Source organism: Parus major, chromosome 7 (assembly GCF_001522545.3).
Source record: "Parus major isolate Abel chromosome 7, Parus_major1.1, whole genome shotgun sequence".
NCBI classification, from domain to species: domain Eukaryota; kingdom Metazoa; phylum Chordata; class Aves; order Passeriformes; family Paridae; genus Parus; species Parus major.
Genome location: NC_031776.1, coordinates 11,283,347 through 11,297,573, shown reverse-complemented (window position 1 = coordinate 11,297,573; position 14,227 = coordinate 11,283,347). Strand labels below are relative to the sequence as shown.

At 40.5% G+C, this 14,227-nt stretch overlaps 1 protein-coding gene across 1 annotated transcript; it reads left to right on the top strand.

Moving 5' to 3' along the window:
• Positions 1 to 2,599: 2,599 nt before the first annotated feature.
• On the top strand, positions 2,600 to 12,508 carry SUMO1 (small ubiquitin like modifier 1). Its single transcript, XM_015634386.3, has 5 exons — positions 2,600 to 2,731; positions 7,778 to 7,852; positions 9,058 to 9,135; positions 10,761 to 10,832; positions 11,640 to 12,508. Exons 1-5 carry the CDS (start codon positions 2,720 to 2,722, stop codon positions 11,706 to 11,708), a joined length of 306 nt encoding a protein of 101 aa, XP_015489872.1. The 5' UTR covers positions 2,600 to 2,719; the 3' UTR covers positions 11,709 to 12,508.
• Positions 12,509 to 14,227: the final 1,719 nt, after the last annotated feature.

Sequence of the window (14,227 nt, the reverse complement as noted above, 5' to 3'; positions counted from 1 at the left end):
TTTTAAGTACTGGTTCTGGCCCTGCTGGCAGGCTCAGGACTGTTATTATGTAACAACTCCGGTTACTTAGCTGGCTGCCCTAAAACACAGCATTCATCCTGTTTGCTAGCACTAACCCCTCTCAAGCGAGCAAATTGGCATTATGAGATTACAGATTGCTCTTAAATTAAAGTCTGCGCTTTTTTAAGAGATCTGTTTCTGATGGACTGAAGAAGCTTTGCACAGACTATATGTGTGGGCCAATAGCTTTGAGAAAAACAGTTACAGCTATTGGCTCCTAAACGATACGGCAGCTTTGGAGAAATTAGTCAACAGAGGTGAACTTTATTGGCTTCGGGTGACTGAGATTAAGTGCAGATAGGGAAATAAGAAACATTATAAAGCACCTGAGAATTTGTGAGGTTATTTGGGCAATTGTCATTGGTGGTGCATGTAAATGCAAAGCTGAGTTTTGTGGAAAGAAGCTTGTGTAAGCCTATTCGGTATTTTTAAAACAGTTTTTGTTGTTTTCTCTTTCAGTGCATTCTACGTTGAATTTGAGCTGTCATAAAAGAAAAGCAGGAGCTTTTCTGCCGTATGTTCACAATTTTCACAGGCTCAGAAGAGATTAGCTTTGAAGATCCTGTACAAATCTAGCTTGTGTCTTGAAGCATCCACAACTGATGGAGCAAGAAGGGAGTCAAGAAAGGTGGTGTTACTGTTAGTGTGTATGCTGATGAGCACACTCTAACCCTGTACTTTTTTGGCTATGTATGGGGATAGGTAGCTGCATTCTGGCTCACATGAGTGTTAGCTTTTATTATGGGAATACATGAAGAAATTTGGTTTGTGCCAGAGTCTGAGAATTTGGTCTTCACACTGTAAGACTCTGTTTTTAAAAACCCCATTAACATTTATAAAAAGCAGTAATGTTCAGGCTAGAATATTTGTCATTTTCCATTCTGTTAGTATTGTGTGTTGCTGTGGAGCCCTTGCATGGCTTATTTTGTTGCTTTGTGTGTGTTATTAAGCTCATAATGAGCTCTTACTGTGAGCTTGGCATAGCATGAACATATTTGGCTTTTCTGCCTGCTTGGCCTTGCCTAAGAAAGATCATCTTCATTCTGTAGTTTGTATAGCATTTGTTTTGTTTCTCTTTATTTATTTTTCCCTCCCTTGTTAATTCTGAATTGTTTTAACAATTGTGATTAAAACTAATTCCCATGAGTCTAAATACTAATTGTTCCACTGGCTGGTAAAAGTGCACCTCTCGGTGTAGCTGTGTTTGTAACTTGGCATTCAGCAACATGCAGAAATGCAGGCACAGAATGCAGCTGCTTTGGTGTTTGGTGTTATTACAAGGGAACATGGCACACAGAGCATTGAGCTGTTTGTGTTAATGAATGCCCTCTGCCCAGAGCTAATGAATGTACTCTGCCTTTTCCCAAAGGTAGCTGGTAAAGTTAAAACTCTGTTTAGTAGCATGAAGATAATCATCTATTTCAATTGAGCTAATTTGTGTTGATTCATTGATTTTTACGTTCATGTTATTTTATGGTTCTCATGTGTGGGTTTTTTTTCTACTTGCTGGCCACTTAGAGCTAAGCATATGCCTATGCCAGCAGCAATGCCATGCAGGACTTGCCTGAGTAGTTGCAGAGGGGATGTTAGGACTCCATGCTACAGTCCAAACAGCTTCCAGCCTAAATGTAACCTTTTAGGTAGGTGTTGCTTCTTGTGCAGGCCTCTGAATAGCCATGCTGTGCCAATGTAAAACAGGGCACCTGTTCCGTTTAAATGATACATCTTTGCAAATTTGTTCAAATGCAACTGCCTGGGCTCAAATTTGCTTAATTCACACTGATCCCATTGCTTGCATGGTTGCAATGACTTTAAAAAAAATGGGAAGTGTGCCTAAAAAGAAAAGTGAGTTTTGTTGTGACATATTATCTTAGTAAAGAAACCTTGGCGAGGTATTTGAGGTAGGCCTAAGGAAAGTGACTTTTGCTCCAAGATCTGCTGTTGTGGGAAGGGTTATATGACTTCACAGAATTGTCAGGGCTGGAAGGGATCTCTGGAGACCATCGAGTCTGACCCCTGCCACATCAGGGTCAGCTGGAGCAGGTGCCACAGGAACAGGTGGAGTTTGATTGTCTCTAGAGAGGGAGACTCCGTGACTTTCTGGGCAGCCTGTTCCAGTGCTTGGACACCCTGAACGTAAAGCAGTTCTTTCTCAAGCTGAGCTGGAACTTACTATGTTTTAGTTTATGGCCATCGGTCCTCCTGTCACCGAGCACCACTGAGAAGTGTCTGGCACCATCCTCTTGGCATCGCCTTTGAGGTATTTACATGCACTCATGAGATCCCCTCGCAATCTCCTGCAGACTGAACAGGCCCAGCTCCCGCAGTCTCTCCTCATGACGAGAGATGCTCCGGGCCCTTAATCACCTCTGTGGCCTCCGCCGGGCTCTCCCCAGCTGCTCCGGTCGCCACGGTGCCCTCAACGTTCGCCGCTTCTTTTAACGGCGATTCCTCCGCGGCCCTGTTGGCAGCCGGTGCCGCGGCAGCTCCGAGTGCGAGGTTCGGGAGCGGCCGCGGGCGGAGCCCGGGTGGGAAGTGAGCTCAGGCGCACAGGAAATCCCGCCCGTGCCGCGGCCCTGTGTTTGCGCTGCGGGCAGAGAAAGGAGCGGAGCGCCTGCAGCGGCCCAGCCGAGCCTGCCGCACGACACGGGGCCGAGCCATGTCTGACCAGGTACGGGCAGCCGTCCCGGCCGCGGGGGGACGGCACGGCGAGAGCGGCGGCCCCGGGGGCGCGGGAGGAGCCGCCTGCGCCCCCCCGCCCGCACTCTCCGCGGCCGCGGGGCAGCCCCGGCCCGGGGCGAGCGGAGTCGCGGCCGCCCGGAGGGCGCCGGGGGGATTGTTCCACTAGGGCGGTGTGAGTGGATGTGTGTGGATGCCGATCCCCGACCTCGGCCAGATACGGGCCCTCTCCCCCCGCATTTTAATCCTTTTCCCCCCTTCCTTCGGGGTGTTTGGCGAGGAGGGCGGGCGAGCTCCAGGCAGGGATACTCGGGGGCCGGGGCGGTGTCCGGACGGAGCGGGATCGCCGCCGGGGCAGTCCCGGCCCTGGAAACCCGGGAGTGCAGCGAGGGGTGAGCCATGTTGCACAACAGTTGTTTCCTTTCCTTTTCGATTTCCCGGGTGTGTGGTGGGATGCTTTTCCCCCGGAGCGGGCTTTGTGCGGGTTAGGCTAGGCTTGCCAGGTCCTCTGTTCGCCCTAGGAATGCGAAAGCCTGGTTTTCTCCCCTTCTTTTCTCAGCTGAACGTTGTTTGCCTGTATTAAACACGCCGTCCTTTATCAAGGCTCCGTCCTGCCTTCGCGCCGAGTAATATTCTCGTTATATCCCTGTCATTTCTGTCTTCTGAGAGGGGGACTTAAATAGGTGCTTGTACCGCAAGTTCCTGGGTTGCTCGGCCTGGCATGCGAACAGTGCTTTGCTTACAACTATTGCTTTAGGCTATGTGACCTGCTGGTGGAAAGTTAACACAGCGTTCCGGTTTTAATTTGTGTGCTGTTTTGCTTTATTTTCTATATTGTCGTCATAGGGCACTGTTTTCTAACTTTGTTTTTTCCCGAAGTCCAACCATCATGATAGTGTCAGTACCTAGAAATGTTTCTTGTAGTGCTGTGAAGAATAGTACTGGTGCCAGCCAGGAAATTAAAAGTCCCCAGGGACAAGGCTCAGCTTAGTGCATACCGTGCCTGCTTCGGGGAGTAGCCTTGGTGCAGAATGAGCGGTGAAAAGAAGCCAGCGCTGTGTGCTGGTGGTCTTCCTCCCCGCCCCCGACTTTCCAGCACAATGCAGCTGACGATGGTGCTGCTGCCTCTCAGTGCCTGGGAGAGGGGCAGCTGGGAGCAGAGTGATTGCTGCCTCCTGGGAGGACACACTGCCCCTGTAGTAAAATATGTGAAAGTGATTGCATTAAAAAAAAAAAAAAGAAAAGAAAAAAAAAAACCCACCAACAATTTCTGAACTAGATTTTATAGACAGATGTTCACGTGACCTGCTCTGTAGCTGTCTGCATACGTGAAGCATGGCGTGTTTTAACAAATAGCAGCTTTCAGTAGTGAGGTAAATCCTTCTCCAGGCAAGTTCTGCTAAAACACATGTGTATTTTGTCTTTGGGACTGCTTCGAAGTATGTAAAATTCCATGTATGTGATAACCTGTGTATCTTAAAAGTCTGTGAGTAAGGATCCTGCTGTTTATTTTTAATAGATAAGCAAAATACTGTTAGGCTTTGTGTCATTCATTTCTGGGGGGCTGTGCAACAAGAACTAAACAAATGTTTAAGTGGAAGGATAATGTAAGGTTATGCAGCACTGTAAATTTTGTTCCTCTGTTTATCAATTCTACAAGAATAACTGGATTATCTAAAGTTGTGAGTTGCTTAGAGTATTGTTCTTTTTGTCCCTGGAATTAAGTTAAGAGGGGGGTCATTTATCACCAGTAAAATAAGGGGTTACTTTATTTTTAGTGGGAAATTGACTTTTATGATAAATAAAAATGCTTGAAAGAAAGGCAGACTTAAAAAAACCCCACATGGTTGCTTAGTGGGATCTAAGCAAAAACTAAACAAAACACAAGTTGATTTCCCCTCCTTTAAGTGTCTTAGGCTGTTCTTGCTTTATTTCACTCTAATGTTATCTGTTCATGTACTGCTAATAAAGAATGCTGTAGTTTGTATTTTTGTTTTCCACTCCTGTAAAAAATGAATGAGTTTATATGCTTTGTTAGGAACTATGTTATACTTCTATTCCTCTAGTAATTTTGGTTTTGTTGATTTTTCTTTAAAATGCTGAGTATGGGGTTTAGTTTTCTAAGTTAGACATTGAAGTTTGAGCCCTTCTGAAAATTGGAGGAGGAAACTTGCAGTATGTTGCCTCACAGTGTTTGTTTTGTGTGTTTTATTTTTGTTAGTTGCAATAGCAATACCAGTGTGTTTCATCCAAGAAACTTTGTGTGCTTTTTAGGGTCATTATATAAGTGTGAGACAGTGCTAAGACCCTTATTTTGTGCTCTTCAGGAAAACTGAAATGAAGCCTTTAAATCCTCTAATGAAAAGTTAGAAATGGGAGTGTTGTGATATTTCTGTTCTCTTTGCATGGTGTTCATGTCCTATTTCATAGGGCATCCTAAAGCACCTTTCACACTTCTCACAGTGCAAGAAGTCTGGAGGCTTGCTTGCTGATTGCTGATACAGGATTTTGTTAATGAATGCTAGTAGTTTTAACAACTTTGCAATCTCCTTCCTTTTTTTATTCTGAAGTCGTCTTGTGTTACCTTAACCATTTGGCATTGAATGGCAGTATAGCTCACTGACAAACTGCAGAGAGCATTTTCAGACTTGCTGGGTCTTGTATCCTGATGTAAAATATTTTGCTCCATTTCTGAGCTTTGATTATTGGCACTTCTGTTATTTGATTTAATATTATTTCTCTTTTCCTAAAGCTACAGTTTTCTTTCCTCTTATTTTGTGGGTGAGAGGTTGTGGAACTTTAAACGAGCATTTTTATGGTTTGAAGACTCCAATCTCCTCTGCTTATGCTACTGTTTGCTGCTTTCCCTATTTGTTTTTAATACTAGTCCCCTTTCCTTGAGGATAGGAATCAAATATGAATCATAATTTTATCAGTCATATTGGCCAGAGGCACTGTCATAGTAGCAATGATCGTTAGTAATACCTTGTACAGGATGATTTGGTTTGGAAGCCTGAATAGGTTAGATCTGTTAGATGTGTTACAATGTACAGAACTATGTAACTACTACAAATACCTCTACTGCTGGGATAATATGCTGCCATGCAATTTGTAAAGTAAATTTAGACAGTGACTGACCTTAAATGTCATGCAAAGGGACAGAGTGTTCTTACAAATTATTTCAGTAATAGTGAAACAGAAGCTAGTTTTGAAGTTACAGACTTCAGATCAGTAGAGATCTGAATCTTGCTCTGATTCCTAGAGGTTAGTAATCCTGCATAAAGACATTAAAACTGCTGTTTGTGTAAGTTATCAGAACAAGTTGCAGGTTCTTATTTTTCTTTCTTTCTGGTCAGGAGTGAATACCACTGTGTTTATATTCTTGCAAGTAGTCCCAGAAGCTTAGAGTCCAAATAAGTTACAGAAAACTTAGGTGGGGAACACAGGGGATCTGTGTTACCCATGAAGAACTCCTTCCATGCTTATAAAGTGACTTGCTTGAAGTCCTGTGTGTGTCAGGCTTCTTGAAAGCTTGGGCTGAGTTTTTTGGATTTGAGCTTGAAGGGTGATGAATCAGACCCTGCAGTTTAGGTTGTGCCTGGATGAGTATTCAAAAAATAAAAGGTATTCAAACCAGGTGGAGTCTCTAGTTCATACTTCTTTCCATTGTAGAAACTGAATTGATCTGGGTTGAGGCAGTGACTCAAACTGATAGAAAGAACACTTCCTCTCTTTCTTTATTCCAGATTGAGATTTGTACAGATGGGAAGGATGTTTGCTGACTTGGCCTATGCCCTTTCTTATGATCTTTTAATGTTCAAAGTTGTGTGTGTTTAACTTCTTTAAGGAGAAGGGGGCAAAAAGCTTAAAAAGGTTTTAATCTGAAGATAGGGACCTATGTGGAGGGACTTTATAGAGAAGGTTAGTATTTGCTGTGTTTTTGGCACTTGAGTCTAAATTTCAAGTCCAACAATACAAAGGATATTTCTGTACATTTAGCAAAAAGTCCCTTTTGGGATGGCAGCCTGTGGTAGGCACCTTTACATATTTTGTTTATTTTGTCTACAATGTTAAGCAGTAAAATATAAAAGGAAGATTTCAAACATGATCAGCAGGGTACCTGTGGTTATGACTACTGAATGAAACAATTCTTCACTGAGCACTATCTAGACCTGATGTCTGTAAAACCCCTTTGTCCTGCAGTGGAACATAGCTAAAAGCCTGATGCAGGATATGTAGTGACAGGCAAGGAATGGGGTTAATAGTACCTGATTTCTCACTTGTTTCATCTATCAACCAGTAACATGAAAACTCTGATGTCCTTAATTAATGTCTTAGAGTGTGTAACACTTAAACCCTTTTGATGAGCTTTAGTGCTCAAGTTGTTGAATCAAACTTGTCTGTACAGTTTATTCTTATCCTGGAAAGATATCAAAACACTATAGTGCTTGGAACTGCACCTTTCAGAACTTTGAAGTATTGTGGTCTTCAAACAAATGTGGTAGAAGGAAGCTCTTTTGTTGTCATAGAAAAGAAGGTAGCTGACCAGCCTTTTGAAAATAAGGACTACCTTTGATGCAATGGGTTGAAAAATGTTTGCATGGTTCACTCTCTTTAAGTTGATAGGGTGTCACAAGTGCTTTCTGTTTACTCTCCTCACAATGTTCCTTTTTTTCTGTCAAATATCTGAGCCTCTTAGTACGCTTCTTGTGGGGTTATTGCAGTTTGTTTTTTGTCTAGGAATTAGAGGTATAAAATCACACTTCTTATTTTTGTATGTCATCTCTCTCAAAATGATTCTTCTCTCATCTCTTATGTTCTTTATGCTGTTTCTTTCCTCTCATTAATTAAACTTCTCACAGGTAGACAGATAACCTTTCATACTATGTTGCTGTTATTTTTGTGAACACACACAGAAAGGAGAGAAGACATCTTGAGCAGTCTAATTTCATCCAATAAAGAGGATGACAGCTGCCATACTGCCCAGTGAAAGTAATGAAGTGTTGAATTGATCAGGCTTTTTTTGTTTTCCTTGCAGGAAGCAAAACCTTCAGCTGAGGACTTAGGAGATAAGAAAGAAGGGGAGTACATTAAACTCAAAGTCATTGGGCAGGTGAGTTTTTTACATAGTTGCTTGTTGACATTTGATGGAGGTGTGACTTCTTGTATGGTAGAAATGACTAAATGCAAGTTGATACTTTCAGTTCTTCAATGTGATCTTCCCCTACCATAAAGTACTTTCAGTTGCCAGAAATGTGTATTTGTATACTCTGGTGTGCTTTTTTTGATTCATTGAGGGATTAATTTATCCAAGGGTATGAATAAGTGGCAAACTTGATAAATTCAGGTCCTCAAAGTTTGTGTAGTACCCTAGGCATGAGATCAGTTTTCTTTTTCAGGAATAGGAAAAGGATTGTTGGCTGCCCTGTTGGTAGATGTAGCAACGAGATGAATGGTGGATTAGAAGTCTGTATTCTGTCTGTGTTGGAATGTGAATGTCGAGAATGTTGGAATCTTCTGTGCAAAGAGCCCCTAGCTCAGATGACTTAACTAAGATTGTTTGAGTTGTATTGTTTCCTGCAGTTGGGTGGAGACAGATGACTTTCAAGTAGGACTGACAGAAACTACCTTACCTTTTGATAGCCTAATCAGCAATTGCAAGAACACATTGAAAAGCTGAAAGTGGCCCACATGTCTTTTGCACAGAACCTCTTGCAATCTGTTTTATCTGTAGCCATTTTGACAGTTGCAGCTACTTGTATTTTATGGCTGGTGGGAAGGACTACAGAATAATAAGACCTGAGATTTCTCCTTAGGTTAGTCTTGTGTTGCCAAGTCTGCCTGCACCTAACTTCTAGATAATTACACTAATTGAACGAGGTTTCATATGTATTTTGAGGTGCAAGCTTTAACTTGTCTCTTTAGGAATCTTAGAGCAGAAATCCCCTGCATATGTATGTTTGTATTTCATAAGTATATCATCTGGATAAAGATGGTAGCACAGACTGAACTATGTATGGCTTTTAGTAATTTTAAATCCAAAACCTCCATGCTGAGCCTAAGGCTATACTATGCCATCTGTTTTTTTTAAGAAGAACTTCCTGTGGAAGTACATAGTGAATTTAGTGACTGATAAATCATCCTGGAGGTTCATGATACAATGCACCAAGGTATGCATGGTGATATGCCATATTTCATGATATGACATGCCATATTTCTTGTGAGTTTTATATAAGTTTTTTCTTAACGGAATGTTTAAAAATAAAAAAGTTAGCAGTTACTACAAGGAGAGTAAAATTTTTTCTTTTCTGTCCTTAGGACAGCAGTGAAATTCACTTCAAGGTGAAAATGACAACACACCTCAAGAAACTCAAAGAATCATACTGTCAAAGACAGGTTTGTGAAACAATGACATTTTTCAAAAAGAAAATAAAACCCCAAACCACTTTTCTCACTGTACTTGCAAATAGACTTTTGAGATATCTGATGGTACAAATATAATGGATCTCCTAATTTCTTTTGACAAGTAAAAGCATTCCTGTGTAAGACAACTGTGAAGTTATACCCTAAGAAGTCTGCAATATTATTTGTGGATGTAGGTAAATAATAATTGTTACAGAACAAAAAGTTATCTTCACTTCCAGATTCTGTGGCAGATATTGTGGATTCACAGCTGCTATTTCCGGAAGCCCTGGCCTAGTTTGCCCTCAGCTTTGGGGATAGGTGCCTTATGTGGCCTTTTCTTGGATAAATGTGTTGGAGTTCACTTCAGGAGATACAATCATAAGTAATAATACTTCGGGGGCTTTTTCCTAATACTATGAGACAAGTTGAACTTGTCATTGAAGTGTTCTTTTGCAAAATGTGTTCTTTTTTGCTGTCTTTCTGGAGTAGGAGGAAAGAAGAGATCAAACACCAGATACATTTGTAGCCAAATACAAATGGTTAAAAATATGATTAATTTTAAAACCCTGCAATTTAAAAAAAAAAATCTTGGAAATAATTCATGGAGTAGTCTTACTAACTAATGAACATCCATGTGTGGAATTCTTTCTTAAAGAGATAATTGTTTGAATGAACACACCTGTATCTCCCAAGCTGAATTCTGGAGGGTCTATGATTTCCTTTGCAGTAGTCAAAACAGCTTTTGGTGTCAAGTAGCCTTTCTCTGGTAAAGGGACTATGAACAGTTCTTCCACATTGGCCATGGGATTGTTGAAAGAGTGTGAAGATCTGTCCTTACCTGAAAAAATTTTCTGCCTAGTTATTTGCATGCAGTATTTGAGAGCTAAGTGATAAAATTGTGTCATATTTCACATGAGTTTGTTTTGCTCATAACTTGAAAGAGAAGGAAAAGATGAGGTGTTTGCCTTATCTAGTGATGTGAAGTATGACATTCTGCCAGAAGATGGGCGCATTGTGCAACAGACATACTTTAACTTAACTCTGTTTACCTTTGGGATGTTTGTTTCTCCTTGTTTGAGTGCTGTTCATTTTTCTCCCCCTCGGCTCTGCTCTTTCTTGTTCCCAGTGCTGAGCACTTGTAGAATTTGTAGTGGTAAAGCTTGCAATTCATACCTGTAGCCATAGAAGATTGGGGAAGCAAGAGTAGGAGTTCATGAAGTAAACATTATGTTCCTCCTGTTGTCTTAGGATCTCTAAATAAGGCTGATATGCAGTCCAGAAAAGTACATGTGTAATGATATCTTGGGAGAAAGGGTATAGTCAGTATTTAATTCATAAATAAAAACAATTTAAAAAAGCTAAAGAAACTTCCAAGTCGTTGAGCTAGAACTCCAGTGAGACTCTGGAATAAAAATTCATTTTGGCACTATCTTTTTGAGTCACTTCTTTGTAGTCTACATGAGTGCAATAGAATATCTGAGCTCCCTGTGTAACAGGAACTAATGCTCTTTTATGACTTTCATGTGTTGTTTTTATTTAAAATGTTTTTTCTTCTAGACCCGTACAAGATTCAGTAAGTAGCGGTTTTTTTCTTATACATCTGTTTCTTTTTTTAGGGTGTTCCAATGAATTCACTCAGGTTTCTCTTCGAGGGTCAGAGAATTACTGATAATCATACCCCCAAGGAGGTGAGTTTCTTTCTAGAAATATAGTTTGACTATAGTTCCTTAACTAGGATTTTTTAGTAAAGCAGATGGGCAGTTTGGAAAGAGCCTGTTTGGACCTCCATGTGTAATGCCTCAGAAAGGAGAGTGTAGTCACTGCTTACTAGAGAGGGGGGAAAACATCAAGGGAATCTTCCTGTTGTTAACCTTGAACTTCAGTATGTCTTTGGAATAAATAAGTATTTAGTTCACATTTAGTAGATCTAAGTGTAAGTAAACAGAAAACAGTTACTTCTGACCAGTGACTTCCACCAATTGTTATGAAAAAGCAGGAAGAAACTCATAATAATGACCTTCTGAAAATACCAAACAAACTTGTTCACTGTGAAATTGAACAAGTTGCTCTCTGTGAGAGAATAGTTGTAAACAGGCTTTGAGTTGCAAGGTATAGGTGTTAAGCTGTATTGTGAGCTAGTAGTGCACTACAGTATATATAATTCACAAGGCTCTACAGCTAGTGCATTGACTAGTGAATATCACTATATCACAGGATGTTGATGTCCTTGTTCCAGGCTGATGTGTACTGCTCCACAAGCGGGTCTTTGCTGTAAGGCTTTTGCTTTGACTCAAATACCTAAGTCTGAAGAAAAAGGTCTAAAAATTGTGAATGTTGTTTAGTGAGATAATGACTGAAACTTTCTTCACCCCTTTGATGAATTATGATGGGAGAGAGCAACAAAGCATTGTCTAATTTGTCTAGGACCTGCTCTGATTTCTTCTCTCACCAGATTTATAACAATTATTTGCTGTTTTTTTTCTCTGTTCTCACAGCTGGGGATGGAGGAGGAAGATGTGATTGAAGTTTATCAGGAACAGACGGGGGGTCACTCAACAGTTTAGATCCTTCTGATTTTCTTCCCCCTTAATCCTTTTTTATTTTTAAATAATAGTTCTTTTGTAATGTGGTGTTCAACACTGAAACTGGCACCCCATCTCTGGGAGTTTACTTTCAAGCGTCTGGTATTTTGAATTCTCGTGCTCATTATACACTATTGTTTCTGTTTTCATTGTGCTGAACTTCTGTGATCCAACTGCAACCTTGCTCCCCTCTTCCCTTCTGCCCTCCCCTTTAGGAATACATGTACTCACATGCATTTGTATGTTCACTGGGTTCGTGCATTTCAGGCACGAAGGCTGTAAGATCTGCCAGGTGGGCGAGTGTTCTTAACGACTTCCATATCTGCCCTGAAGTTTTGATGTGTGACTGTCTCACTCCTGGACTATAACTTTCAGTGCGAGATGAAGTTTTTCAGAGAACTAAACTGTGGAGAAGTTGTGTGTATCCATAACTCAGAGCTATTTTGCTTAAATTGTGCTGATGGCCCAATGAAGATTGCCAAGATGGAAATGGAAAAGCTAGAACCGTTGTCATCCGTTCCTTGCTCCAGAGATGGCTTCGCTGAAGACGTGAAATTGAAAACCCTAATGATTTTTAAATATTACCGGAAGAGCCCAGAAGCATTTTAACCTCATATAGCAATTAGTACGTACAGGTATCCATGCAAGAATGTTCACAGCAGCCAACTGGTGTTACTTTGACACTCTTGTTTGTACCTTTTGGCCTGGGACGTGGGTTTTGAATGGACATTGTCTGTACCAGCTTCATTTAAAATAAACAAGAAAACCAATTTTATAAACAACTTGCATTTTCTTTTCAAATGTTTGGAAATGAGCAAAACCATTAGAAGTTATAATTAGGGTATGCTTTTCCAGTGACTATAAGTTGAAGACAGAAAAAAAATTGTGCTCTGTAAATATACCTCATAAAATTTTTTTTTTCTACTCGCCGTAGGAAAATACTTGATTTGCTTGTTTTGCAGGTGAGTCTTAGAGACTACTAGCTGTTTCTTTTCTTGAAGTGAATAGTCACAGTTACATAAATCTTCACTTCATGCACAGAATTTAAACCAAAAATGCAACTCGGAAGTAAATAAAGATGGCTTTTAATGTCTGGATTTCATATGATATGGTACCATTAAATAATCTATGATGGATGACACGAAAATGTCATGACGGTTCATTGGGCATCATTATCAGGGTCTACATGTTCCAGCTACCTGCAGGTTATAAATGGTCAGTTTGAGAACTTGTTACTGGATATAAAAGCTGAGGTGGGAGATTATGGGCAGAGTAGTGTGAAGAGAAGATTTCAGTACTCTCCCTGCTTCACCTCTTTTGCAGATGAATAGGACTTGTTTGGTAAATCGAGTTCCATATAAATGCCAGCTTCTGTTAAAGACACATGCTGGCACACTTGGAAAAAATAGCAGATTTTAATTACCTTTTTTATGGCATTTGCTGTAAAGCTAGACGTGCATTTTCTTTCATGCTTGTGGTTGTCCTCTTCCTGATTTAGTAATACTTTTGTATACATAGTTGCACTACGCAATTTTTTAAAGATTAAAATTTTTGTTCACAAAATGTCAGAATATGGGGTTTTCTTGAAGTATTTTATGTAATTCAGCTCTTAAAGAAAGAGGGATTGCTATGATGATGTAGAATAACACAGCTTGTCTGCACTTACCTCCAATTGTTTTTTAAAATACTAAATATATTTGCTTCAGAATACCAGAAATGAAACAGCCTTGTGACTCTTACCAGATCATCTTTTAAATTAAAATTTGTATGATGCTCTTTTTTTGTAGGCAAGTTCCTATTATCTCTTCTGCAAACTAGGAACAGGTGCAGCTTACTGGGGTCACTCTGGAAGCTGAAAGCGGAGCTGAGAACTGAATCCACATCCCTGGGGTTTCATGCTAGTACTCTAGTGGCTGCCCTGACTATCTTTGCTTCTAGCTGTTCACTTTCCTCTTCCAAATCTGTTTTATATGCTCATTTATATCAGCTTTCTAGCTGAAGTACTGCATTTGGTTCTCTTGAGACTGTGGAGGAGGGTTTTCTGCAAAATGCAGCTTCAGTAGGATGAAGCTCAAGGCAAAGATTGCTTTCTGTTCTGTAACCTTGTCCTAAAATACATCTCTTTATAGAGTGGATGTGGAACCAGTGACAGACTGATTTGACCTCTTTCTCAGACTTCTTGTGAAGCCTTAAAGAGCCTCAACAGAGCTGCTGGTCCAAAGTCATGTCTTTGCTGATAGAACAGTAATGATGGGAAAACTGCCTCAAAGATGAGTATTGAGAGCTCTGTGCAGAATGAGAAGACACATGTGCTACAGATACACTAGTACCCTTCCTAAAGAAGTTAATTCTTGGGAATTTTAAAGTAAAACCTGAGTTTTGAAGTCGAGCTAGACTGGATTCCCTTTCTGTCCTTTCCTTCTGAGCTAGTCCTTTCCAAAGAATTTCTTAAAAAAAGGTCTAGAGTGGAAGTTTTAAAGCACTTATAGTTTCAAAGGCTA